We start from the raw sequence: 24,733 nt of genomic DNA, 5'->3' as shown, positions 1-24,733 counted from the left end.
CTGCTTGCATCTCTGCCTCTGCAACCTCACTGCTTGCCTTGCATCCCCAGATCCCCTTCATCTGCAAGCCCTGAACTCTGCAAGGGCGGATCTATTAAGGGATCAGGGTGGTCCCAGGACCACCCGAAGCTCAGAAAAATGGCTGTGAGGATCTTCAAGGACCACCCAAGTATGGGCAGTGATGGAGAAGAACAGCAGCTACTGATGTTGCATTAAATAATTTTGCCATCCTGTTGTGATGCTGCACCTACTGATGCTGCATATGAATAGCATGCTTTCAGCCTAGTTGCAATTTTTACTCGAATTTTAACTGTTCTACAGTTCAATGATATTTTCGTCTTTTTTTTTTTTGTTTTTTTTTTTTGGAGCTTTCAGCCTAGCATGCTTTTAGTCTTGGTTTTTTTTTTTTTTTTTGGAGCTTTTATTTTGCTGCACTTCTGTGCAGTTTTTGCTTTAGTTTTGGTGCAGTTTTATGCAGTTTTGGTGCTGTTTTTTGCTGCAGTTTTGTGCAGTTTTTTTGTGCAGTTTTTGGTGCAGTTTTGGTGCAGTTTTTTGCTGCTGTTTTTCTGTTGTTTTGCTGCGTTTTTATGCAGTTTGGCTGCATTTTTTTTTGCAGTTTTGCTGCTGTTTTTTGCTGCAGTTTTGCTACATTGTTGTTGCTGTTTTTGTTGCAATTTTGATGCATATTCATTAATTAATATATAAGGAAAATAAGATTGTCTTATGCATAAATATGTGTATATTTTAAATTGTACATTTTTTTCTCAAAAGCCGAACCGAAACCGTTTGAAACCGCACCGAACTGAACCAAACGGTTTGGTTTCATTTCGGTTTTGGCTTCAAAACCGCACTCCACCGCACCGCAAAAAAGTTTCGGTTTCGGTTGCAGTTTCACTCGAAACCGCACTGAAACGCACCGCGCTCACCCATATCCTATACGGTGCATCATCTATCAACCTAGAAGTCCTAGACGTTCGTGCCACAACAAAAGTTCCTTAGGAATCTTGGGCTTCTAATTAGCCACATAGTGGGTCTCTACGATGCGAATGGTTGTGATGTACAATCCATTCAAACATCATAACCATTCAGGAGACGTTCCATCTTCTCTAGAATACGTTTCTGGCCATATTCGTAGGAAGTTATGTAAATGAATTATACTCCATTTTTTACAGTGGTTTCAATATGGTAATAGTTCTCTCGAATATCCTTAAAGCATAAAAAGTGTTATTTCGGAACAAAGTGACTATAAGGCTTCCCTTATGGTAAAATTAGTACGATTGGAGTACCTACATACTTACCTTGGTGTCTTTCACACTAATGACTCGAAACCAATCACTTTCTATTGAGAGTCGACATAGTATGTACTGGTCTTACCTGATTGTCAGTGCTCAATTGGGAATCCTATGATTAGGAATGTTGAGGACATGTGTATGAAAGAGAAAGGTCTCCTGAATCTAACTTCTTAAGATTACATTCATTTTATTACATATTTTTTGGATTTATTGTTTAGGCGTATAACATTTAATAAGATGGTCTTAAATAAATAATCATTGCCATTAGGTTAAACTAGATTAGGTTAACAGGTGAAATGTTGTAAAGTATCATCTCATGACTGGCCTTTAGGGCACATTTCTAACAGGTATAGGTCTGAAACCAATCTCATGTATTTTCATTAATGAATACAATGATCTTTAAAATACTAAAGAGCTGCAGTTCAAAAAAAAAAATGGAAAATACACTAAAGGGCCTGTTAGCTTGTTAGATATTTTTGTAAAGTATGGAATTTCGAAGGAAAGAGAAACCATATAAAATATTTAGTGTAGATTGTCCGTCATTTGTTAAAAAATATATATTTACTCAACAATTTTCCCATACTTAACTCCCTCATGCACACTAAATCAATTTTATTAGTTTTTCTACTTGTATCACATTTACAAACCACGTTATTGACCACCTCATAGGTGAGGCTTAACGAGGCAGTTAACAATACGATCAGTACATACATACATACAAATGTTCCCGGAAATTGAGAATACAAACTTTTATTGATATATTTTATTTTCATATAAGAGCTTTCTGTCCATCAAATCCATACAACACAAGTAAAAATATAATTAAGAACACAGGAAAGGAAACAAAACAAAAAGGGCAAGAAATCAAAATAGTAACAGTTGGAAGGAAACTAGAGTAGCCAGAAGTACACTAGAAATGACTTGGATAGTGTAATTTGGGTTCGTTGCGATGTCCAAACCCCTTAGCTGTGCAAAGGACTCGACCTTCCCCTTCAAAGTGTGAAGCTCCCTTAGTCTGCATTGATAGGAAACACCAAAACTTAAAGTTAGGCAACACACAACACAGCCAAAACACATTGTATTAAAGTTAGGCAACACACAACACAGCCAAAACACGTTGTAAAGAATTATTTACGGAAATGCTCTCTTGCCAAACAATCTTATGTTGTCAAATTGAGAATCCGGATCGCTAGTATTATATTATACATAGTCACAGTCTGTAAAGACAAGTATATGTCTGGCAAGAGATTAGTACTTATGTTATCGTTTTCTTACTTTTCGTAAACTTGTATACAATTGATTTGTGATCAACGTCCAACTTAAGAAGGAAAACCAACCTTGCAATCTCTGCACGTCTTCAGCCATGATGCTAACATCCCTGAATGTGTGCCTCTCAGGAATGCTCTTTGCCTCCACAGATGGGAGGCCATGGACCGTCCGCTGTTCTGCCGCCCATGCAGCCTCGCGGAACTCTTTACCAAAGTCCTTTTGGGTGTTGAAAGCCGTCTACAAAATTATACAGATGTACATTGCAATGCTGTTAGAATGTGTAATAAAAAATGTTTTAAGTTCAAAATTGTTAAGAGATGGAAGGTTCAGTTCACTCACTCTTTTGTTCAATACCAAACTCCAAGCCGTCCCACTGAGTGCATATCGAACAAAAATCTTGACAGGATCAAGTAGCATGTAGATTTGAATGTTGTATATCCATACGATACCACACCATTTCCAGCCGATTGCTTGAATTCTAGCAAATTCCCATGTTGCTACAGCAGATATTAATGTAGCAATCTGCAAGGATCAGAATTTTTTATTTTCAAATGTGAATTACATGTTAGTTTAATATAAAGACTAAAGTTTCTGAGCATAAGTAAGTATATAAACATCTTCCTATGTGTTGAATTTGATGAATATGAAACAATATTGAATGCTATTCGATTGAAACAGCATGAAACCACTTACCAGTTGAGCAATTACGAAAGCACTAAGAAGAAGCAGACCAGGTACTTCCAGGAATGACCATCCTCGGGAGCGTGTGACAAAAATTAGAGCCTGGCTGATGGTGCTAACTTGAAGGTACAGAGCAGATGATAGCTTGGCATTCATTCCCGGATTGAGGGTCTTGTTGGTATAATAGAGATTCTCGTTGAAGATATCTTCTACACCGAATTTTTTCTGCGAGAGAGAACGAGAGAAGGTGAAAACTTGATCATTGTCATCAAGTAAAAAATGTGAGCTCCTACCAATTTCATCTATGCCAAAAGTAGAACAGAACGAAGTAACACATAATTAAGAAAAGAAACAATTACCGGAAAAAATTTAGTATCGTAAATGATCGAGAAGAATATAACTGTGGTAACAGCAAGATAACTGCCTAACACAATCCCGGTTGCAAAGATTTCACTCAGCTTCCAACTGTCAGGAACTGGAGATGGCTTAACCCTGTCTTTGGAAATCGTCATAATAGTACCTGGGAAATAGACCAGGAAAAAACATAGTCGGAATGACTGGTGATGGACCCTATTACCTGGTGTATTTCCTGGTTTTCAATTACTGTGTGTACCCTTTTTTCAATTTCTGATTTGTTGCTTGCCAAATTGAGTATCTACAAATTACACAGAAAAAATATTTTTGAAACTCAGGCCATTTTTAAATGTGAAGGACTAAGAAACTGAGATTTAAAATTGATAGATAGTTGGAAACCAAATGCTCCTCATCCGCACAAGCATAAAAGGTGATGATCAAAGCCTAAAAAGGCGACAACAAAAGCTCCTGGCCCGCAAGAGCCTAAATGATGTATGGCACCCAAAAAAAAAAACATTTGAGCTGAAAACCCGAAAGGGCGACTCGAGCAAAAGTTGGTACACACACATAAGAGAAAAAAGAAAAGAAAAGAAAAAAAGTCTGTTGAGTTGAAAACTTGAAAGAGCGAATCAATCAAAAGTTAGGACACCAAAAAAAAAAAAAAAACAAACAAACAAACATGTTTGAACTACATGATGACTTAATCCCTTCCCAAAATAAGGGTATGCAGGGAGATCGAACTCTTAACTTCGAGTTCAGTCAGATAAAAAAAAAAAAAAAAAAAAAAAAAAGGTTCGAACCTTTAAGATGACGATGCAGGATCAAGCCATTTCTCCGAGACTATCTTTGGAGTTATGCCGCTGAACCTTGAGCAAGCCTTCCAATGCCTTCAATGCATCAATGTCTTCCAAGGATGTGCAAGCGGCAAGAAGCAATGTGGAGCAAAAAGTCTCAAAGGCGGTGCGGTCGCAATCATAATGTGCATCAGAGGCAGTGCAGTCCCAGAGGCGGTGTGGCTGTAGAGGTGGCACCTGCAGCAGTGGCAGTCAGCAGCGATATCATAGCTTGTCTTCATAGTTGCATCACAACTTGTCGTCACATCAGCTTGTCCTCGCAGGCAGCGGCGTGTCCTCCTCTTCACAATGGCATCACAACTTATCGTCACTGCGGCTCGTCCTCACAAGCAGCAATGTGTCCTCGTCTTCACAGGCAACGACAGTACATGCAGTCCAGCGACTTCCTTGCAACAGCGGCAGTACATGCAGTCCAATGACTTATTTCCTTAGGCGAGCACACTCCCTTGCGACGACCAACCTCTCTTGCGGCAGTGTGTGAAATTCAGCGACTCCCTTGCAGCAGCGGCAGTACGTGCAGTCCAGCAACTCCCTTGCAGCAGTGCAGTGACGGCGGTGTTGAGAATTAAGCTGCCTCCTAGCTTTAGAGACAACCTGCAGAAGGTAATCCTGCAGATGAAATCAGAAAGGAAGCAGAAAAGCATGAAGAAATGAAAACCTTACTAAAATTAGAAGGAACTTTTTAAATTCAACGGCTAGTTTCCTTTCCTAGTTTTAGAAAGTTTACAGCTGGTGTTTTACTTTTAATTGTACTGAGCATTCTCATCTTCTTCCAAGTGGATGGATGATATCCTCCAAGAACCATTAATGGTCGAAGAGGAGTACTAGGTCCCTAGTTCTAGGATCTGGTTTTAGACCGGCTGTGGTAAGTTATAGTTCTGTAATTTTGTTTTGAAGATTAAGAAAATACAGAAAGTCTTTTGCTCTTCCGTCTTCTCTCTAGCAAAAACAAAACAAAAACTTATTCAAACGATTAATCAAGTTTGAATCTTTATCAACCAAAAACAATATGCCTGGTACCATTTCAAACATGGTATCAGAGCTCTTGGTCTGATTTCGAAGAAGGGACGTGATTCTGTGAAGATACAAATCCAGAAAGGGTTAAAGGTGGTACCTTTATAACCATTTGTGCTGTGCTACCTGAGAAGATGGCCGGATCAAGCTCCTCTGGTGGTGATTTACGAACACCACAATTTAATGGTTCAAACTACGATTTTTGGGCTGTAAAAATGGAAACCATTCTCATAGCATACGATCTATGGGATGTGATTGAAGTTGGTCTTGCTGGACAACAAACTTCCAGAGAGGAGACCTCTGAGGAAGAAGGAGAAAGCGAGTCTGAGCACACTCCAGTTGAAAGACCAGTTGTTACAAAGGAGGAAAAGATCAAGAATGCCAAGGCTCTAAGTCTTATTCAAGGAGCAATCACTGATGAACTTTTTCCCAGAATCCGAAATGAGAAGACTGCAAAGGGTGCTTGGGAAATCTTGAGAAGAGAGTTCAGAGGAGACAAAAAGGTAAGAGCTGTGAAGTTACAAGCCATTAGAGCTGATTTTGAATATCTAAGAATGAATGATGTTGAATCTCTGGATGACTACCTGGCTCGTTTTTTTGAGATAGTAAACAACTTGAAATCTCTAGGAGAAGATGTAACAGAAAAAAGGATCGTTCAAAAGCTGTTGATGAGTCTAAGTAGAAGGTATAAGTCCATAGTGTCGATTATTGAAGAAACCAGAGATCTAGATACTATTAGGATTGAAGAAGTCCTAGCCTCAGTGAAAGTTTATGATAAGAGGGAAGATTTGCATGATGAAAGAGACAAATACACAAGTACTGAGAGGGCTTTCAGTAGTCTTAAAGTTGGAGGAAATGGAAGTGGCACTGGAAATTTTAAAGGGTCTCAGTATAGATCAAATCCAAAGTTTGGTCAGTACAAGAAGGGAAAGAACTGGGGTCAAAATAGCAGCTGGAATAATGGTACTGGTGGTGGCTGGAACAACAAGTTTCCTGCACACAACAAACAAACCAGTGGCAGTCAAGGGAATGTGAAACCACTATGCCAAGTGTGTGACAAATATCACTTTGGTATATGCAGATATAGAGGAAAACCCAAATGTGGCAGGTGCAGTCGATTTGGTCATCTAACTAAGGACTGTGATAATGGTAAACAAGTTGCAAATTGTGCAAAGGAAGAAGATCTGGTCACAGGAACAATGTTCTATGCTTGTCATGCAAGCTCAATTGCATCAAGTAAGTCTGTGTGGTTTGTGGACAGTGCCTGCAGTAATCACATGACTTCTCAAGAGTCCTTGTTGATCAATCTTGATAAGTCAGTGACCTGCAAAGTGAAAATGGGTACTGGTGATCTCGTTCAAGCCACAGGAAAAGGAACACTTGTAGTTGAGACAAGAAGAGGGAAAAGATACATAAATGAAGTGCTGCTGGTTCCAGGATTAGATGAAAACCTGTTAAGTGTTGGTCAAATGATGGAACACGGTTATTATGTTCTATTTGGTGGTAACATGGCTGTGATATTTGATGATAGCAATCTTGAAAATGTGGTAGCAAAGGTTGTTATGACAGGGAACAGATGCTTTCCATTGTCTTTTGAATCTATAAATGCAGTGGCTAGAAAAGCTTCAATTGAAGAAGAGTCAAGGATCTGGCATAAAAGGCTTGGTCACTTGAACTTTAACAGTCTGAAAAGGATGCAGAGAGAAGGATTGGTGCTTGGATTGCCTGCATTATCTGAGATGAAGGAAGTCTGTGAGAGTTGTGTATCTGGGAAGATGCATATTGAACCATTCGATAAAGAGAAAGTTTGGAGAGCTAGTCAACCATTAGAACTGGTATACACTGATGTTTGTGGACCAATGCAGAATGAATCTGTTGGTGGCAACAGATACTTCATAACATTCATAGATGACTTCTCAAGAATGTGTTGGGTGTATTTTCTAAGGAACAAATCTGATGTGTTCAATGTGTTTAAGAAATTTAAAGCTTTTGTTGAGCTGCAAAGTGGTTTTAAGCTTAAGAAGCTGAGAAGTGACAGAGGAGGTGAATATACCTCCCATGAATTCTTGAATTTCTGTTCTAATGTTGGAATGGAGAGACAGTTAACAGTGGCATACTCCCCTCAGCAAAATGGTGTTGCTGAGAGAAGGAATAGAACTATTTGTGAAATGGCCAGATCAATGATGGCTGAGAAGAACATTCCTGTGATTTTTTGGGCTGAAGCAGTTGGAACTGCAGTGTATTTGCAGAATAGGTGTCCTACAATCTCAGTGAAGAGTAAAACACCATTTGAAGCGTTCACAGGAAGAAAACCAGGTGTAAAACATTTGAGAGTGTTTGGAAGTATTTGTTACAGCCACATTCCATCAAATCTGAGACAGAAATTTGATGATAAAGCAAACAAGGGAATATTTATGGGGTATGGCAGCTGTGAGAAAGGTTATAGGATCTATAATCTTCAAACTAAGAAGATCATACTCTCAAGAAGTGTTATATTTGATAGGAGCAAATCATGGAATTGGGAAAGTAAGCAAGAAGAAACTGTTTTCATGCCACTCAGTTCTGAAAATGAGAATCCAGAGATAACAGAACCAGAAGGGCTTATTCATGAAACTCAAAGCTGTGACTCTCCAAATTTCACTCAATTAGTGTCTGGTGATGAACAAGCCACTGGAAGTAACAATGACAGTACTAGTCAAGGCTCAACACCAAGTAATACACCTGAGAAGCTGAGAAGCTTGGAAGACATTTATGCAAGATGTCATATGACTATCATTGAGCCTGAAACCTATCATGAAGCTATTGAAGACAATGCATGGAAGGAAGCAATGAATGCTGAAATTGAAACCATTGAGAAAAATGGAACTTGGGAGCTTGTGGAAAGACCTGCAGACAAGCCTGTTATAGGAGTCAGATGGGTGTTCAAAAACAATATGCCTGGTACCATTTCAAACATTTGAAATGGTACCAGGCATATTGTTTTTGGTTGATAAAGATTCAAACTTGATTAATCGTTTGAATAAGTTTTTGTTTTGTTTTTGCTAGAGAGAAGACGGAAGAGCAAAAGACTTTCTGTATTTTCTTAATCTTCAAAACAAAATTACAGAACTATAACTTACCACAGCCGGTCTAAAACCAGATCCTAGAACTAGGGACCTAGTACTCCTCTTCGACCATTAATGGTTCTTGGAGGATATCATCCATCCACTTGGAAGAAGATGAGAATGCTCAGTACAATTAAAAGTAAAACACCAGCTGTAAACTTTCTAAAACTAGGAAAGGAAACTAGCCGTTGAATTTAAAAAGTTCCTTCTAATTTTAGTAAGGTTTTCATTTCTTCATGCTTTTCTGCTTCCTTTCTGATTTCATCTGCAGGATTACCTTCTGCAGGTTGTCTCTAAAGCTAGGAGGCAGCTTAATTCTCAACAGCCTCTCCTAAGCTGCTTACTGGCTTCACTCCTAACTTCATCCTGAAGTAATTGAATCGATCTTTAGGCAAGGCTTTTGTAAATATATCTGCCAACTGTTCTTCACTTCTGCAATACTTCACATCAATGGATCCTTGCTGCAATGCTTCTCGAATAAAATGATACTTCCTGTTTATATGTCTGGTTCTCTGATGAAAAACAGGATTTTTGACCATTGATATTGCAGACATGTTGTCACAAAACAATGGTGTTGCATCAGCTTGCAATTCACCAAAATCATCCAACACAAATCTTAGCCAAATGGCTTGAGCTGTTGCTCCAGCTGCTGAGACATATTCAGCTTCTGCAGTTGACAATGCAACTGTGTTTTGCTTGACTGAGGCCCATGAAAAAACACCACTTCCAAAGCTAAATGCATATCCAGATGTACTTCTACTGTCATCTTCACTTCCAGCCCAATCTGAGTCACAAAAACCAATCAAAATAGCCTCCTTGTCCCTTGTGAATTCAATACCATAGCTGAGAGTGCCTTGAATGTATCTGAGAACTCTTTTAGCTATTCCCATGTGTTTTTTCGTGGGACCATGCATGAATCTTGATAGCAAACTAGCAGCATACATTATATCAGGCCTGGTTGCAGTTAAATATAACAAACTGCCAACAATCTGCCTAAATAAACCTTCATCAGTCAGCTCACTTCCATCAATTTTCTTCAGTTTCTCACCAGTGGGAAGAGGAATTGTCACAGATTTACAATCCTCCAGTCCAAACTTTGCAAGTAAGGACTTTGCATACTTACTTTGATGAATAAAGGCACCTCTTTCAGTTTGTAGAACTCCCATTCCCAAGAAATGGTGTAAGAGTCCTAAGTCAGTCATCTCATATTTCTGCATCATGTCCCTTTTAAACTCACTGAGCAATGTATTGCTACCTCCAGTGTATACTATATCATCAACATATATAGAGACTATGATCATATTCCCTTCATCATCAGTTCTAGTATATAAGGTAGCCTCACTGATGCTTCTTTTGAAATTGCAGCTTGTGAGATAAGTGTCAATCTCACTGTACCAGGCTCTAGGAGCCTGCTTCAAACCATAAAGTGCCTTCTTTAACTTATAGACCTTGTGACTTGCATTTTTGACTTCAAACCCTTCTGGTTGCTCAGTGTAAACCTCCTCCTCAAGTACTCCATTCAAAAAAGCTGATTTAACATCTAATTGGAACAGCTTCCAACCCTTCTGTGCTGCAAGTGCAATTAAAGTTCGAATTGTATCTAACCTTGCCACTGGAGCAAAGGTTTCATTATAGTCAATGCCAGGTTTCTGAGCATACCCTTTTGCCACAAGCCTAGCCTTGTGTTTTTGAACTGATCCATCTAGATTCAGTTTGGTTTTGAACACCCATCTGACTCCTATAACAGGCTTGTCTGCAGGTCTTTCCACAAGCTCCCAAGTTCCATTTTTCTCAATGGTTTCAATTTCAGCATTCATTGCTTCCTTCCATGCATTGTCTTCAATAGCTTCATGATAGGTTTCAGGCTCAATGATAGTCATATGACATCTTGCATAAATGTCTTCCAAGCTTCTCAGCTTCTCAGGTGTATTACTTGGTGTTGAGCCTTGACTAGTACTGCCATTGTTACTTCCAGTGGCTTGTTCATCACCAGACACTAATTGAGTGAAATTTGGAGAGTCACAGCTTTGAGTTTCATGAATAAGCCCTTCTGGTTCTGTTATCTCTGGATTCTCATTTTCAGAACTGAGTGGCATGAAAACAGTTTCTTCTTGCTTACTTTCCCAATTCCATGATTTGCTCCTATCAAATATAACACTTCTTGAGAGTATGATCTTCTTAGTTTGAAGATTATAGATCCTATAACCTTTCTCACAGCTGCCATACCCCATAAATATTCCCTTGTTTGCTTTATCATCAAATTTCTGTCTCAGATTTGATGGAATGTGGCTGTAACAAATACTTCCAAACACTCTCAAATGTTTTACACCTGGTTTTCTTCCTGTGAACGCTTCAAATGGTGTTTTACTCTTCACTGAGATTGTAGGACACCTATTCTGCAAGTACACTGCAGTTCCAACTGCTTCAGCCCAAAAAATCACAGGAATGTTCTTCTCAGCCATCATTGATCTGGCCATTTCACAAATAGTTTTATTCCTTCTCTCAGCAACACCATTTTGCTGAGGGGAGTATGCCACTGTTAACTGTCTCTCCATTCCAACATTAGAACAGAAATTCAAGAATTCATGGGAGGTATATTCACCTCCTCTGTCACTTCTCAGCTTCTTAAGCTTAAAACCACTTTGCAGCTCAACAAAAGCTTTAAATTTCTTAAACACATTGAACACATCAGATTTGTTCCTTAGAAAATACACCCAACACATTCTTGAGAAGTCATCTATGAATGTTATGAAGTATCTGTTGCCACCAACAGATTCATTCTGCATTGGTCCACAAACATCAGTGTATACCAGTTCTAATGGTTGACTAGCTCTCCAAACTTTCTCTTTATCGAATGGTTCAATATGCATCTTCCCAGATACACAACTCTCACAGACTTCCTTCATCTCAGATAATGCAGGCAATCCAAGCACCAATCCTTCTCTCTGCATCCTTTTCAGACTGTTAAAGTTCAAGTGACCAAGCCTTTTATGCCAGATCCTTGACTCTTCTTCAATTGAAGCTTTTCTAGCCACTGCATTTATAGATTCAAAAGACAATGGAAAGCATCTGTTCCCTGTCATAACAACCTTTGCTACCACATTTTCAAGATTGCTATCATCAAATATCACAGCCATGTTACCACCAAATAGAACATAATAACCGTGTTCCATCATTTGACCAACACTTAACAGGTTTTCATCTAATCCTGGAACCAGCAGCACTTCATTTATGTATCTTTTCCCTCTTCTTGTCTCAACTACAAGTGTTCCTTTTCCTGTGGCTTGAACGAGATCACCAGTACCCATTTTCACTTTGCAGGTCACTGACTTATCAAGATTGATCAACAAGGACTCTTGAGAAGTCATGTGATTACTGCAGGCACTGTCCACAAACCACACAGACTTACTTGATGCAATTGAGCTTGCATGACAAGCATAGAACATTGTTCCTGTGACCAGATCTTCTTCCTTTGCACAATTTGCAACTTGTTTACCATTATCACAGTCCTTAGTTAGATGACCAAATCGACTGCACCTGCCACATTTGGGTTTTCCTCTATATCTGCATATACCAAAGTGATATTTGTCACACACTTGGCATAGTGGTTTCACATTCCCTTGACTGCCACTGGTTTGTTTGTTGTGTGCAGGAAACTTGTTGTTCCAGCCACCACCAGTACCATTATTCCAGCTGCTATTTTGACCCCAGTTCTTTCCCTTCTTGTACTGACCAAACTTTGGATTTGATCTATACTGAGACCCTTTAAAATTTCCAGTGCCACTTCCATTTCCTCCAACTTTAAGACTACTGAAAGCCCTCTCAGTACTTGTGTATTTGTCTCTTTCATCATGCAAATCTTCCCTCTTATCATAAACTTTCACTGAGGCTAGGACTTCTTCAATCCTAATAGTATCTAGATCTCTGGTTTCTTCAATAATCGACACTATGGACTTATACCTTCTACTTAGACTCATCAACAGCTTTTGAACGATCCTTTTTTCTGTTACATCTTCTCCTAGAGATTTCAAGTTGTTTACTATCTCAAAAAAACGAGCCAGGTAGTCATCCAGAGATTCAACATCATTCATTCTTAGATATTCAAAATCAGCTCTAATGGCTTGTAACTTCACAGCTCTTACCTTTTTGTCTCCTCTGAACTCTCTTCTCAAGATTTCCCAAGCACCCTTTGCAGTCTTCTCATTTCGGATTCTGGGAAAAAGTTCATCAGTGATTGCTCCTTGAATAAGACTTAGAGCCTTGGCATTCTTGATCTTTTCCTCCTTTGTAACAACTGGTCTTTCAACTGGAGTGTGCTCAGACTCGCTTTCTCCTTCTTCCTCAGAGGTCTCCTCTCTGGAAGTTTGTTGTCCAGCAAGACCAACTTCAATCACATCCCATAGATCGTATGCTATGAGAATGGTTTCCATTTTTACAGCCCAAAAATCGTAGTTTGAACCATTAAATTGTGGTGTTCGTAAATCACCACCAGAGGAGCTTGATCCGGCCATCTTCTCAGGTAGCACAGCACAAATGGTTATAAAGGTACCACCTTTAACCCTTTCTGGATTTGTATCTTCACAGAATCACGTCCCTTCTTCGAAATCAGACCAAGAGCTCTGATACCATGTTTGAAATGGTACCAGGCATATTGTTTTTGGTTGATAAAGATTCAAACTTGATTAATCGTTTGAATAAGTTTTTGTTTTGTTTTTGCTAGAGAGAAGACGGAAGAGCAAAAGACTTTCTGTATTTTCTTAATCTTCAAAACAAAATTACAGAACTATAACTTACCACAGCCGGTCTAAAACCAGATCCTAGAACTAGGGACCTAGTACTCCTCTTCGACCATTAATGGTTCTTGGAGGATATCATCCATCCACTTGGAAGAAGATGAGAATGCTCAGTACAATTAAAAGTAAAACACCAGCTGTAAACTTTCTAAAACTAGGAAAGGAAACTAGCCGTTGAATTTAAAAAGTTCCTTCTAATTTTAGTAAGGTTTTCATTTCTTCATGCTTTTCTGCTTCCTTTCTGATTTCATCTGCAGGATTACCTTCTGCAGGTTGTCTCTAAAGCTAGGAGGCAGCTTAATTCTCAACAGTGCAGCGACGGCATAGCAGAGAGCAGTTCAGCAACAGCAGGGCAGCAAGCAGTGCAGCGAGCAATGCAGTGGTTGTGCGATGGCAGGGCGTGAGCAATGCATTGGCTATGCAGCGACTGTGTAGTGGCTATGCATTGGCTGTGCGATGGTAAAGAAGTATAGCACCGTCGGAAAACCAATGCTGAAGGCTACAGTAAACTCAAAAAATAGAGGAGCCACCTGCGGTTGGAAACTGCGCTTATAGATGACGTGCGTGCTCGAGAGGCAGTGGCGATAGCAAAAGAAGACGAAGATGGCACCAGCAGACGTCCCAGAACCAATTTCGAAGGCCGGTGCAAACACGAAAAAATGGAACCGCCACCTACGGTGGAAACTGCGCTAAAAAACGACCTTGAGCGGAAAAACACATCAGAATCCGAGAAGCATAAATCCAGAAAGTGTGTTCACCTGTAGAAAACAAAACAAAACAAAAAATGATCAGGACAAAATGGCACCAATATGCACCAATTTGGAATCAAAATATAAATATGGATGGTGATGTCTGAGTAAATGGTCAGCATGCAAAGCCATGAAAAAATAAAGGTGGGGTCCGCTTACAAATTCCATACGCAGTTGGCATAGTTGTGCCAAAAGTTGAAGGCACATGATGTAAGGGCTTCAGAGCTTATTTCCACGGCTAAAGCATGGTAGTGCTGGGCGTGAAAGCATATCGACATTAGAAGGTTATTATGCATCAGGGGAAAACACTTCGCAATTTCGTCTCATTGGTTGTGACAGCGGGAATCGCCCGTCGCCTTGGTAGATTACTAGACCCCCACTTCACACTTCACAGCAACGTCAATTTGTTGGTGGCGTAGTAGCGGCTATCGGTCTGTCATCACCGTTGTTTTGTTGAATCATCAAAGCTTGTCCTCCCCCTCATAAAAGCTGCGGCTGTCTTTTATAAGGAACTCACTTCGCCGCAACATCCACTCACGGGGGCATACCTATCAGCCGCAATGCCGCAACTATCAACATTGTTGCCTCTGTTGAATCATCGAAGCATGTCCGCCATCATGGGTTTGAGTCTTCGACATCGCCGTTACTTTGCAGAGACAATAAGTTGTCACTTCTGCTTTGTGCTCGCACTCGGTACAGACGACATCTCCACCAAATCATGCATTGATGTGGTTACCTGCAACATAAAAAGAAAGAAAGAAAGGAAAAAAAAAAAAAAAAAAAAAAGAAGAGAAAAATTTCAACATTAAATCGACGATCACGGAAGATCCCAAGTGACATGAAGATCACGGAACCCGTTGCTCTTCAGGAATCTGCTGTCTAAGGTTGGACGTTGCTCTTCGAAGGGGAATCAAACGGCAACAATTTTCGAGTCGTAGAAATTGAATGGCGGTTGTCGTTCTAGTTACGCTGCCTTCGGAAGCTGCAGGAAACGCAGCCCACTCCCATCCCGCCGACAGCAGCAAGCAACGAGAGCAGCAGCGTTCGAAGCTGCGGATTCGTTTGTGAAGAGCTTTGCCCAGCTTATGCCCAATATAATGGGAAGAAAATCATCACAGAAGTCAACCCTAATCTAATTCTGCAAATTGGGAAAGGAAAATCAGTAGCAAAAGTGGCCTATTTTCGTCAAAATTAGGAACGAAGACGTGATTTCCGTCTGAAATCATGAATGAAGGGCCGTGCAGAGCAGAGGGAAATCAGGAAAAAAAAAATCATAAAAGCATTGATGGTGCCGTCTGAGTGTGTGTAAATATATGTGTGTATATAATAAAAGCCATCATTGCTTTGAGTGATGGTGCCGTCTGAGTGTGTGTAAATATATGTGTGTGTATATACATACAAACATGCTCGGGGTTTTAACAAAAAGTTCATGATAATATTCACTTTAACGAAAAATTATATTTTTAAATTAAAAAGTTAAATTTGATACTATTCACTTTACTCTTTATTTTGTCTTATCGTTGAAACTCAAAATTTTCAAGCCTTTTTCATTAGTTTTCCTATAAATATATTTATATGTGTAGGATGACACAAAGCAGCATGGCGAGCTTAATTGGGTCTTCCAAATCAAGTCCAATCCTTTGCCTATAAATATTTGGCGCTCGTTCATGAGTGAGGAAAAAAAAGGAAGCAAGATGAAGCTCTAAACATCTAGAAATCCCTCAACCACGACCAAATTCAAATCTAAATACCCAACATGTTTGCTTTTCATCAAGCTCGTGAAGAATCAATAAGCACAACAAATACGTGCCTATTCATTCCCAACAAAGCCAAAGATCACCAGTCACGTGATACTATTCATGGTCCCAATTGTTCAAGATCAAGCTTCGACGACTTTGAAGAAATCATAAGTCTGATTCAAGATCAAATGTGCACCACCCTTAAATGAAATTAGACTTCATAAAGCTCTCTGGCCAAAACAAACACTCGTGTTCTTCATCAAGCTCGTGAAGAGTCAACAAGCACAACGAACATGTGTTGATTCATCCACTACCAAAGTCGAATATCACCCACCACGTGAAGCCTCTCGTGGTCCGTTTCGTTCAAGACCAAGCCTTAACGGCACTTGAAGAAATTTCCAGCCTAATTCAAGATCAAGCATCGACGACCCTTGAATTGACATCTAAATTGAGGGACTTCAAAGCATAGTGGTCAAATACATTCACTATGTGCAGGACCTCAAAACACATCTTCTACGTGTGACAAGCACATGTATACAACGCATCTTGAAGTGGGGGCATTTGTAGACCTCGAAATTTTTGTGAAAATAAATATTCACAGACACGTTAAATTTCGGCTTGTGAGGGCTTACGTAGCATGTGCCATATGTCTCACAAATAATACACATGGCATGTGACTCATCAAAACCAGATGAGTCATCAAGAGGACAGGTGGCAACATTTGGCAGAAAATAGTTAAAGAATTATCTTTATTAATTATTTAATTAATTTTAATTTAAATCAAACAAATTAATTGATAGAGTCAAATCACGAACCAAGACACAAATCAAATCTTGGTTATTTCATAGGCAAAGCTTGGAGAGTCTATAAATAGAAGGTTCCAATAAAAAGAAAGGGGTCGAAAAAATCATTCACACCCAGACACTGAAGTTTTGAAACTCTGAAGCTATCAAGCGCTCAAACCCCCCAAACACTTAACACTCAAGAAGACTCAGAAAACCCATCGCGTTCCTCGTAAAACCCGTGAAGAACCACCAAGCACCCCTACACGTGACAGTTCCTCCATTGCCAAGAGCCAAAACCTTGCGGCATCCATTCATGCAAGTTCAAGTCATCGCGACCCTTGGCTCAACAACACTACACACCTTATACTTCATAGATCGAATCAGAGGATACTTTGTAAAAAGAGATTGTAACTTTAAACTCATCAATACAATACATTTACTTTAAACACATATTCTCTTGTCATTTGTCACATTATTTTCGTGTTTACTTTATAAAATATCATCTTATAATTGACCTTAAAGACACATTTCCAATAGATAACAACTCTGAATCCAATCTCATCTATTTTCCATTAATTACTCAATGAATACAATGATGTTTAAATACACTAAAGAGTCTGTTAGCTTGTTAGATATAATTTCGAAGAGAAACCGCATTAAATATTAATGTAGATTGGCTGTCATTTGTTAAAAAATTAAAAATAAATAAATACACACACACACACTTACTCAACAATTTTCCCATACTCAACTCCCTCTTGCACACCATAATCAATTTTATGAGTTTTTCTATTTGTATCACATTTACCAACTACATTATTCACCACCTCACAGATGAGGCCTACATATATTAAAGAGGCGGGTAACAATACAGTCAGTACATACATACAAGTGTTTCCGGAAACCAAGAGTATGGAATTGAAATATTGATAAGAGCCATGACATAAAAACTTTTATTGATGTATTTTATTTTCATATAAGAGCTTTCTGTCGATCAAATCCATACAACACAAGTAAAAAGATAATTAAGAATACAGGAAAGGAAACAAAACAAAAAGGGAAAAAAAATATCAAGGTAGTAACAGTTTGAGGGAAAATAGGGTAGCCCCTTAGATAGTGTAATTTGGGTTCGTTTCGATGTCTAAACCCCTTAGCTTTGCAAAGGACTCGACCTTCCCCTTCAGAGTGTGAAGCTCCCTTAGTCTGCATTGATAGGAAACACCAAAATTTAAAGTTAGGCAACACACACAACACTGCCAAAACAAATCGTAAAAAATTATTTACGGAAATGCTCTCTTGCCAAACTATCTTATGTTTCAAATTATGAATCTGGATCGCTAGTATTATAGTGTACAGAGTCACGGTCTGTAAGTATATGTCTGGCAAGAGAATAGTACTTATGTTATCATTTTCTTCTGAAACTTGAATACTATTGCTTTGTGATCAATGTCCAACTTAAGAAAGAGAACCAACCTTGCAATCTCTGCACGTCTCCTGGCTTCTTCAGCCATGATGCTAACATCCCTGAATGTGTGCCTCTCAGGAATGTTCTTTGCCTCCATAGATGGGAGGCCATGGACTGTCCGCTGTTCTGCCGCCCATGCAGCCTCACGGAACTCTTTACCAAAGTCTTTTTGGGTGTTGAAAGCCGTCTACAAAATTATACACATATACATTGCTATGCTGTTAGAACGCGTAATAAAAAAGGTTTTTCAAAATTATTAAGAGATGGAGGGTTCATATTCACTTACTCTTTTGTTCAATACCAAACTCCAGGCCCTCCCACTGAGTGCATATCGAACAAAAATCTTGACAGGATCAAGTAGCATGTAGATTAGAATGTTGTATATCCACACGACACCACACCATTTCCAGCCGATTGCTTGAATTCTAGCAAATTCCCATGTTGCTACAGCAGATAATAATGTAGCAATCTGCAAGGATGCAAAATATTTAATTTTCAAATGTGAATTAGATGTTAGTTTAATATAAAGACTAAAGTTTCTGAGCATAAATAAGTACATAAACAACTTCCTATGTGTTAATTTTGATTAATATGAAAACAAAATTGAATGCTATTCGATTGAAACAGCATGAAACCACTTACCAGTTGAGCAATTACGAAAGCACTAAGCAGAAGCAGACCTGGTACTTCCAGGAATGACCATCCTCGGGAGCGAGTGACAAAAATTAGAGCCTGGCTGATGGTGCTAACTTGAAGGTACAGAGCAGATGAAAGCTTGTCATTCATTCCCCGATTGAGGGTCTTGTTGGTATAATAGAGATTCTCGTTGAAGATATCTTTTACACCGAATTTATTCTGCGAGAGAGAACAATAGAAGGTGAAAACTTGATCATTGTCATCAAGTACAAAATGTGAGCTTCTAACAATTTCATCTATGCCAAAAGTAGAACAGAACGAAGTAACACATAATTAAGAAAAGAAACAATTACCGGAAAAAATTTAGTATCGTAAATGATCGAGAAGAATATAACTGTGGTAACGGCCAGATAACTGCCTAACACAATCCCGGTTGCAAAGATTTCACTCAGCTTCCAACTGTCAGGAACTGGAGATGGCTTAACCCTGTCCTTGGATATCGTCATAATAGTACCTGGGAAATAGCTCAAAATTTCGAAATATTTTCGGAAACAAGAAGGAAAATAAATGAAAGATGAGTAGGAAACTGAGAATTCACACTCAAGAAACCCTATTGCGGACAAGCGCAACACATGATAGAACGTAAAAGGTTAGTAATGCTTACCATCATTAAGAATGGCAATGATTAGTACCATAAAAGGAGGGAAATCAAACTTCCAGAATACCGCAAGCAACAAGAAACCGAGCTGTAAAACAAACCCAGTTAGAATTGAGAACTCACATTACAGCATCCTTAGATGTCAAGTAATCTATGAATCAAAGAGATTGAGGGCTCCTTACCACAATACGTATTGTTATAGATACCGCGTATATCTGAAAAAGGAAAACAAAACCAACACAGTTACGGAAAACTACCCCCAAAATTTAGTAGCAGGCGCACTTACAGGTTCAGTTCCAAAAGGAATTAAGAGGAGAGGATCGCCTTACTGTGTAATTCTTCATTCTTTGAAAGATTGCACGGCTTGTCAAAACAGCACTAATAATCACACTCAAACCAGGTTCTGTCAGTACTATATCAGATGCGCCACGAGCTGCATCTGTGGCATCGGCGACAGCAATTCCTATGTCTGCTTTCTTCAAAGCAGGTGCATCATTGACTCCATCACCAGTCATTCCGACTATGTGCTTCTTACCTTGTAATCGCTGCACGATCTCATATTTATGTTCTGCAATGAAGAATCAAATCAGACAGAAGCAATGCAAAATTGACTAGCAAAAGTTGCAAGCTGTAACAAACAGGATTACCAGGAAATACACCAGCAAAACCATCAGCATTCTCAATGAGTTCATCAATTACTAGAGTTCCATCGATACTATTCTTATTTTCACCAAGCAACGCCGATGATGGATACATGTTTGTGCCCATCCCAAGTCGTCTCCCAGTTTCTTTTCCAATTGCCAGTTGATCCCCTGTGATCATTTTAACACTCACACCCAGATCTAGAGCTCTTCTAATGGTTTCAGCACTGTCATGACGTGGTGGATCAAATAGGGGGAGAAGACCGACAAACTCCCAAGGTCCACCAGGACTGTCTTTTGTACCAGCAGGAACTTCCTGTAAATTATATCTCTTGTCATCCATAATGCTTCAGAAAAGCATACATCCAGGAGTGGTTGTTAAAATCTTGTTAATTACCTGCCGCGCAACAGCAAGGGAACGAAGTCCACGCTCTGCGAATTTTTCAATTACTGTGTGTACCCTTTTTTCAATTTCTGATTTGTTGCTTGCCAAATTGAGTATCTACAAATTACACAGAACAAATATTTTTGAAACTCAGGCCATTTTTAAATGTGAAGGACTAAGAAACTGAGATTTAAAATTGATAGATTAAGTACCTGCTCTGGTGCACCTTTGCTCACCCTGTGCATGTTACCGGTTGTGTCTATGTATGTAAGTGCTGTCCTTTTATCAGTTGGATTGAATGGAAGGAAGTGAACTTCTGTAATCCCCGCTCGAGCCTTACAAATGGACAAAAGAGAAACTCAGCTCATGGAAGCTTTAGTTAAGAAAACACATTAATGCATTCCAAGTTTGAAAACTGTAGAGAACAAAAATGTCCAATTTCTCGAAAAGTTTCAAATTTAACAGCTTTCCAAATTAGGTGACGTGCTATATCTATTTTTACACAGAAACGTCATTCTTTTCCTGGCGTAATATGATACTGTAATTATGCACTTCTCATGTACAACAATAGCACTGATATTGGAATTGTGTGGAATACTAAATTGAAATTTGAAACGCTTAATCAGGTCCTATTGGAATTGTGTGGACCCTAACAGCTACATAAACATTTTGTGTCATATAGTCTACTACCTCCTTAGGATCAGCTAGCATGGCAACAATTGCTGCATCAATAGCATCTTGATTTTCCAATCTTGAAGCTCTTGCAGCCATCAATACAACCGTGTCCTTTTCAACACCTTTGGCGAAGACCTGCAAATGGAAGTGCTCATCAAATCAATGTCCGTATAATCGAATACTAGGGTTCAATTTTTCTCTGTAAACAAGAAGTTTCCCTTTAACCATACGACAGGAACAAGATTATCACCTCTATCAAATTCTTGTCCACTGTTAGTTTGTTGAGAGTTAAAGTTCCAGTTTTATCACTGCAGAGCACATCCATCCCAGCCATTTCTTCAATAGCTGTCATTCTCTTGGTAATTGCACCCTGAAATGAACTCAAGCAAGTTAATTTGATTTCCAAACCGAAGAGATAGATGGTCTAATTCAGTACGGAAAATTTCATGGTTTTAGTTGAACCTGCTGAGCCAACCGATGAGAACCGATGGCCATGGTGACAGACAGAACTGTTGGCATAGCAATTGGGATGCCACCGATAAGTAGTACAAGAAGGTTGTCTACCGAAGGTCGATAACCTCTATTTTGACTAATGAAGACAATGAGCTCAATCACAAGTCCAGTGGCAATTGAACAAATGCAAAAGTTTCCAATAGATGTTAAGACCTGAAACAATCAGTCCATATGGTTCTTTAGAGATGTGCAACGAGTAAAAAGTCGTCGTGCTCAAGACAAAACACTCTAGCATAGGTAGATTTCACTGTTTCTTACATTCAAGCAACAAATTCATAGTTTTAATGCTGCTCAATTGTATGTTCATGAGCGTCTCATCTCATACGAAACATGTCTATTGGCTTGACATTTTAGCAACATGAACGTGAACTCACTCTATTAACATGAAAAGGGCTGTAAAACATATGGGTAGTGCTATTCACACACCCATTTTTACTTCTCACACACCCCTCTCAATTTTCGGCCGTCGGATCGAATGACTTCAAAATCAATACCTGAAAAGTGACGAAGGTGCGTGGGAGGTAAATATTGGTGTGTGAATAGCACTATCCAAAAATACTACCTGCTGAAAGTGCCCAACATGAGTTGTGTTTTCAACAAGATGGGCAGCTTTTCCAAAGAAGGTATGTACTCCAGTTGCAATGACAACCGCTTCAAGTTCGCCTTGTTTACATGTTGAACCAGAGTATACACCATCACCGGCATGCTTAGTTACTGGAAGTGACTCTCCTGTAAGAGCGGACTGAAAACAAGAAAAACAGTTAACAGAAAGTCCGAAACTGTCTGGAAATGATTTATTACACAGCGACATGCGACTTAGCTACCTGATCAATTTTTAAAGGATCTCCTTGGAGTAAACGAGCATCAGCAGGAATAATATCACCCAATTTGATACTGATAATGTCTCCAGGAACCAGCACAGAAGCATCTTCCTCACTCCATTTTCCATCTCGTAAAACCTGTTCAGATTTTGTTAACTACCAACATGATGGAAAGGAACATAACAAATGAAACATTCAGCGCAGAAAGAAAAAGTAACTGGTATATAAAAATGTGGGTAACCTTCGCCTTTGGAGCCAGTCTTGCCATAAGGGCTTGAGCTGCATTACCAGCATTGTTTTCCTCTATAAAACTTATAGTTGAATTAACTATGAGTAATATAATGATACCCGCGAAATCGTGATAATCCAGACCCAGTCCCTGAAAGAATAAAGTTTACAAAAATCAGTTCAGAAATCTAGTCTCTAGTCTCAATGGTAAAATGAACTACTAGGAACTTACGCCTCCGCGCGCAAGACATATGGACATTAACGCAGCTGCTTCCATAACCCAAGACAAAGGGTTCCACATAAATCCCAGAAATTTGAGTAGTTTACTCTCCTGCAATTTGAAAGACAGAGTTACAATGCAAGAAGGTGAAGGCTTACTAAAATAAATTCTTCTTAGGAAACAATCTATTGAAAATTAATTACAATACAAGAAAAAGCACAAGCTTAAACAAGTTATTTGAAACCTTTTTCTCTTCAAGTTTGTTGTAGCCAAACATCTCCAGCCGCTTTTGTACCTCGTCAGTACTGAGACCCGCAGCTGTACATTTCAAATTTTCGAAGACCTCCTCAACAGGTATGTTCTCCTGCCAGGATATTAAAGATTTATAAAACTGCCAAAATACTCAAAACCCTCTAATATAATAGGTAAAATCCTCTTGCAGACAAGTTTTATATGAACTTTATAATTAGCATAAAGCTTTAGGTTTTCCTGGTTTAACACCAAAAAGTAAATACATCAAGAACATGTACCAGATCAACAGCTTCCTTCAAAATAGTCTCAAGGGCATCCATCGTGGCTCAACTGTCTTGTCCCGCACTGAGAACGCAGAGATAGACAATCTGTGGATTCAGAAGTTTGTCATAAGAATAAAGTTTAAGGATGCAAAAAGTATTTAACAAATAAAACACACATCTAATACAAGTTTTTATTCCTTAAATCATCTTATAATATCTGCTTTGTGGTTTGGAAATATGAAAAATCCAGCTTAGTTGAGTGGATTTTCTTGTTTATTGAGTTTCTAAGTATCAGAAACAGTAATTACATCTAAACAAATAAACAGAAAATTTCAAATTTCAATGATTAGCAACTAATCCCAGTAGTTTTTGCCTCATCAAATCATCAAGACTCTCATCAGTCATTAAAGAGCGTTGGATATTGCATGGCAAGGAAATTAAACGATTTAGTATGTGATGGCATTCAATTGTTCAGTATAGTCGATCAGTACTAGAAATAAAAATTTCAAACACCACAGAAAACATAGTTCAAACAAGTAATATGCAACGCAAGTTGGCTAAAGTAGCGTGCACCTCCCCGCAATTTAGATTGGATTAGAACATTTCTTGAGTTAAAGAAACAACTAAAGGGCTTTAATCTTGAAATGCCAATTAATTTACCAAATCCTTCGGAGAGAACTTAAAACAGCCAGCTTAATTGTTTCAGGTGAACATACTCGGCGATCACCAAACACCAAGACCCCTGATCAAAAACCAGAATCCAGAGAAGATGACCTTTTGTGCCGTTGGAGAGAGCGATTGAAAAACTTACAAGAAGTTGGAATATATATACTGAGCAACCAATGCCATGCAAAGGACACTGACGTAAGAATTATATGCCAGTCTTTGACAGATGAGAGAGAATTGGGAAGAAGAAGACAAAATGGCGAGCTTCTGAAACAACGCCGCAGCATATCCAGCTTAGCAAAAACTGTACTCTCCAAAGATACGAGAAACTGACGTCTGAAAGTGAAGGGATTGGTCATTGTTGCATAGAAGCAGGAGGGATTCCCGATCTGGGAACGACATACGTAAAACAAAATGAATTGAAAACTCAAAGGTCGCAGTCCTGAAAAGCCCATCAATGATCAATCAAGTACTTCTTTGGTTTCTTTGGTCACAAAACGTCGGACTCTATTGCAGTACTTATTCTTTCAAATGCTTATGTACAAAAAACTCCTTTTTACGGCAGTACTTATTCTTTCAAATGCTTACGTACAAATAAAAAACTCCTTTTTACCGTTTAAGTTTATAATCCAAAACTGTATCCGATTGATGATTGACTTTCTAAATACACATTAGT

At 38.9% G+C, this 24,733-nt stretch overlaps 2 protein-coding genes and 1 long non-coding RNA gene across 3 annotated transcripts; all 3 read right to left on the bottom strand.

Moving 5' to 3' along the window:
* Positions 1-2,492: 2,492 nt before the first annotated feature.
* LOC137723299 (ATPase 11, plasma membrane-type) lies at positions 2,493-5,255 on the bottom strand. Its single transcript, XM_088693210.1, has 8 exons — positions 5,178-5,255; positions 4,907-5,059; positions 4,438-4,627; positions 3,602-3,762; positions 3,255-3,467; positions 2,901-3,083; positions 2,630-2,798; positions 2,493-2,509 (listed from the first exon to the last, which is right to left on the bottom strand). The coding sequence occupies exons 1-8, from the start codon at positions 5,253-5,255 to the stop codon at positions 2,493-2,495; spliced, it is 1,164 nt and encodes a 387-aa protein (XP_088549336.1).
* An 8,039-nt stretch (positions 5,256-13,294) lies between these two features.
* LOC148697338 (uncharacterized) lies at positions 13,295-15,402 on the bottom strand. The gene is made up of 2 exons (XR_015961206.1): positions 14,270-15,402; positions 13,295-14,119 (listed from the first exon to the last, which is right to left on the bottom strand). It is a non-coding gene; the product is annotated as an uncharacterized LOC148697338 (long non-coding RNA).
* A 2,176-nt stretch (positions 15,403-17,578) lies between these two features.
* On the bottom strand, positions 17,579-24,501 carry LOC137722613 (ATPase 11, plasma membrane-type). Its single transcript, XM_068461653.2, has 21 exons — positions 24,052-24,501; positions 23,407-23,496; positions 23,121-23,240; positions 22,889-22,987; positions 22,670-22,807; positions 22,432-22,566; positions 22,170-22,349; positions 21,557-21,760; positions 21,345-21,464; positions 21,110-21,229; positions 20,632-20,754; positions 20,432-20,536; positions 20,041-20,350; positions 19,723-19,961; positions 19,576-19,608; positions 19,400-19,481; positions 19,089-19,249; positions 18,742-18,954; positions 18,386-18,568; positions 18,108-18,286; positions 17,579-17,837 (listed from the first exon to the last, which is right to left on the bottom strand). Exons 2-21 carry the CDS (start codon positions 23,446-23,448, stop codon positions 17,744-17,746), a joined length of 2,880 nt encoding a protein of 959 aa, XP_068317754.2. The 5' UTR covers positions 23,449-23,496; positions 24,052-24,501; the 3' UTR covers positions 17,579-17,743.
* Positions 24,502-24,733: the final 232 nt, after the last annotated feature.

The sequence above is a fragment of the Pyrus communis genome, chromosome 4, assembly GCF_041283825.1.
Source record: "Pyrus communis isolate YQ-2024b chromosome 4, ASM4128382v1, whole genome shotgun sequence".
Taxonomy (NCBI): domain Eukaryota; kingdom Viridiplantae; phylum Streptophyta; class Magnoliopsida; order Rosales; family Rosaceae; genus Pyrus; species Pyrus communis.
Note: the sequence above shows the minus strand (reverse complement) of the source record. Positions and strands in the feature narration are given on the sequence as shown.